We start from the raw sequence: 2,500 nt of genomic DNA on the forward strand, positions 1-2,500 counted from the left end.
CGTTTTCACTAATTCGGGTAACTATACCCTCGAACTTTAGGTTCTCCCTTCGGCTGTAAGCCTCGAGGTAGAGAACTCGTTTGTGGCATTCGCTAACTTCATTCGCACTGGTCTTTTGATCAAGTACACATTGCCCTCAAATGTCTTTTCCATATTTGTCATTTCGGATCCATCTTCAGATTGTAGAACTTGCTTTTACGACAGAAAGGTTTCTCCACTCACTTTACTGATTGTGTGGACTTCGCCAACCTTTGTTATATATAAGTTGTTTTTCTTTTGGTTTAAACTGAGGCATGTTTTCTACCATGCATTTTACTGTTTCTTTCAGATGACTATTTCCATGGCAGCACGAGACATAAGGTGATACATCCTCAAATGCAATATCCCTCATACCGATCATTAAGATCGTCAAGATCTGCAACTCATTCAACCTCTGCTTCCAGGTCCCGGAGCTCGTTATGTCTACCATGCTTCTAATCGATATCAATGTAATATCTTTATCTTCGATAAAGAGTCGCTACCTCAACCCATGAAAAGTCTTGTAGCTTACTGAATTTCACTCCAGGTTAGAGGCGAGAGCCTTGATGTACCGCATCTCCTACCCTTCTTGTTCGGTTTCTGTGCCTTCATATCGGATACTAACCCTAGTAACCCTATCCCCCTGGCCGGTTACTTACTGTTACTGTTACTGCTCCCTTAACGCCGCACGGCGCTGTTGGGGCCCAGCAGATGAAGCAGCCTCACGTACAAGCCCACGCCAGCCATCGCGGTAGCCGGCAGCCCTGGTAGCCTCAGCGAAGCTGAGGCCTGTCCACTCAGTAATGTTGTCACTCCACTTCTTCCTAGGTCGTCCTCTGCTTCTGCCACCTCTGACTGTGCCCTGAAGGCACGTCTTGGCCAAGCCGTCACTACGTGTGGTGTGACCAAACCACTTCAATTTCCTGGTCTTCACGATGTCAAGAAGTTCTTGATGACGTCCAATTTTGGCAGTCAACATCGCTCTAACACTGTCATTAGATATTCTTTGCCTGTAATCGATTCCTAGCAGTTGTCGGAGACATCTCATCTCAAAAGAAGCTACCCTTTTCTCTAGGTAGGCGTCGAGGGTCCAGGATTCACAGGCATACAGAAAAACAGAAATGACCATTGATCGTAAAAGTCTTATTTTTGAAGATAGAGAAATACATTTATCAATCCCAAACAACTTTGAGTTTTGAAAGAGAACTTTGTGCTTTGGCCATTCTGGAGAGGATTTCAGATTTGGAACCATTATCAGTCACTAGAGCACCAAGATATATAAACTGATTCACATGTTGCAGAGAACTGCCATTGACTATAATGTCATTTTGAACCTCGTTTGCATGGGTATTTGACATGATTTTTGTTTTCTCAGCACTTATTTCCATACCAAAAGCAGAACAGCTCTGATTAAGTCTTCTGATTAGTTCAGCGAGTTCAGCTTCTGAACCAGCGAGGCCATCAATATCATCTGCGAAGCGCAAATTGCTGACAGTCCTGCCACCAATGCTAACTGTTGATTCATGACCTTCAAGAGCATCTGTCATGATTCGTTCGAGAAAGATATTGAAGAGTGTTGGGGATAGTAGGCAGCCTTGACGAACCCCTACGGTGGTGCGAAACCATTCTCCAATTTCACCTTCCAGATAGACTGAACTGGTGGCCCGGTTGTAGAGTTCTTCAATAAGTGAAATCAAGGTCTTGTTGATGTTATCTCATTCATCGTAGCCCACAGCGCTTGATGCCACACCCTGTCAAACGCCTTCTTGAAATCAATAAATACATGATAAAGCTCTTGTTGATGTTCTTGGTACTTCTCAATGATGGATCTGAGATTAAAGATTTGTTCAACAGTACTTCTGCCTTTCATAAAGCCGGCTTGTTCCTCGGCAATTATTTCTTTTGCTTGGTGCTTTAGGCGGTTCCCGTATCCGAGGCTAATATCTTAACGTTTAAAGTTCCCCACACATCGTCTTCTGCAAATACAACTTAAGGCTAATATTTGGACTCGTTATTCTTGCTTGTTGTAACTTGAGCTTTCAGTGGTAATCAACGTCTCTCGAGCTCTCTTCAAGGTGATTTGCAGCTCGTTCCTTTCACCTTTTCCTTAAACTGTTGTTGTGGAGATGTTCCCATCTTCCAAAATGTCACTAGTAACTGGATTAACGTTATCAAAAGCCGATAATGTCACCTTTTCTTCACTAAAAATTGACTGGCGTACATTGGAGCTACTATCACTCAGCATGAGACTTCGTGTTGTTATTGTCCCACTGATTGACGGAATCTTGAGCCCTTTAGCTCGAAGTAAAGCTTTTAATGCACGCCAAAAGTCACGTTTAAAGTAAGTGTAAAGCAGAGGGTTAACAACAGATGTCATGAATCGAATGATTGCAAACAATTCAGCTGCTTGATCAAGAGCCATATCACTTTTCTCGTCAAGTATCAGATAAAAAAGTCTGAGATGTATGATAAGCATAACGAT

General features: G+C 42.9%; 1 protein-coding gene across 2 annotated transcripts in view; it reads right to left on the minus strand.

Annotated features, from left to right (window-relative positions):
- LOC138010911 (adenosine receptor A2b-like) overlaps positions 1-2,500 on the minus strand; it is a 47,415-nt gene that overhangs the window by 6,783 nt on the left and 38,132 nt on the right. For both annotated transcript variants that reach the window (XM_068857927.1, XM_068857928.1), the window contains one exon: positions 1-2,500. This exon is cut by the window's left edge and continues 6,783 nt beyond it; it is cut by the window's right edge and continues 756 nt beyond it. In XM_068857927.1, coding sequence (XP_068714028.1) covers positions 2,126-2,500 — 375 coding nt within the window. In that variant the 3' untranslated portion in view covers positions 1-2,125.

The sequence above is a fragment of the Montipora foliosa genome, chromosome 7, assembly GCF_036669935.1.
Source record: "Montipora foliosa isolate CH-2021 chromosome 7, ASM3666993v2, whole genome shotgun sequence".
In the NCBI taxonomy this organism is placed as follows: domain Eukaryota; kingdom Metazoa; phylum Cnidaria; class Anthozoa; order Scleractinia; family Acroporidae; genus Montipora; species Montipora foliosa.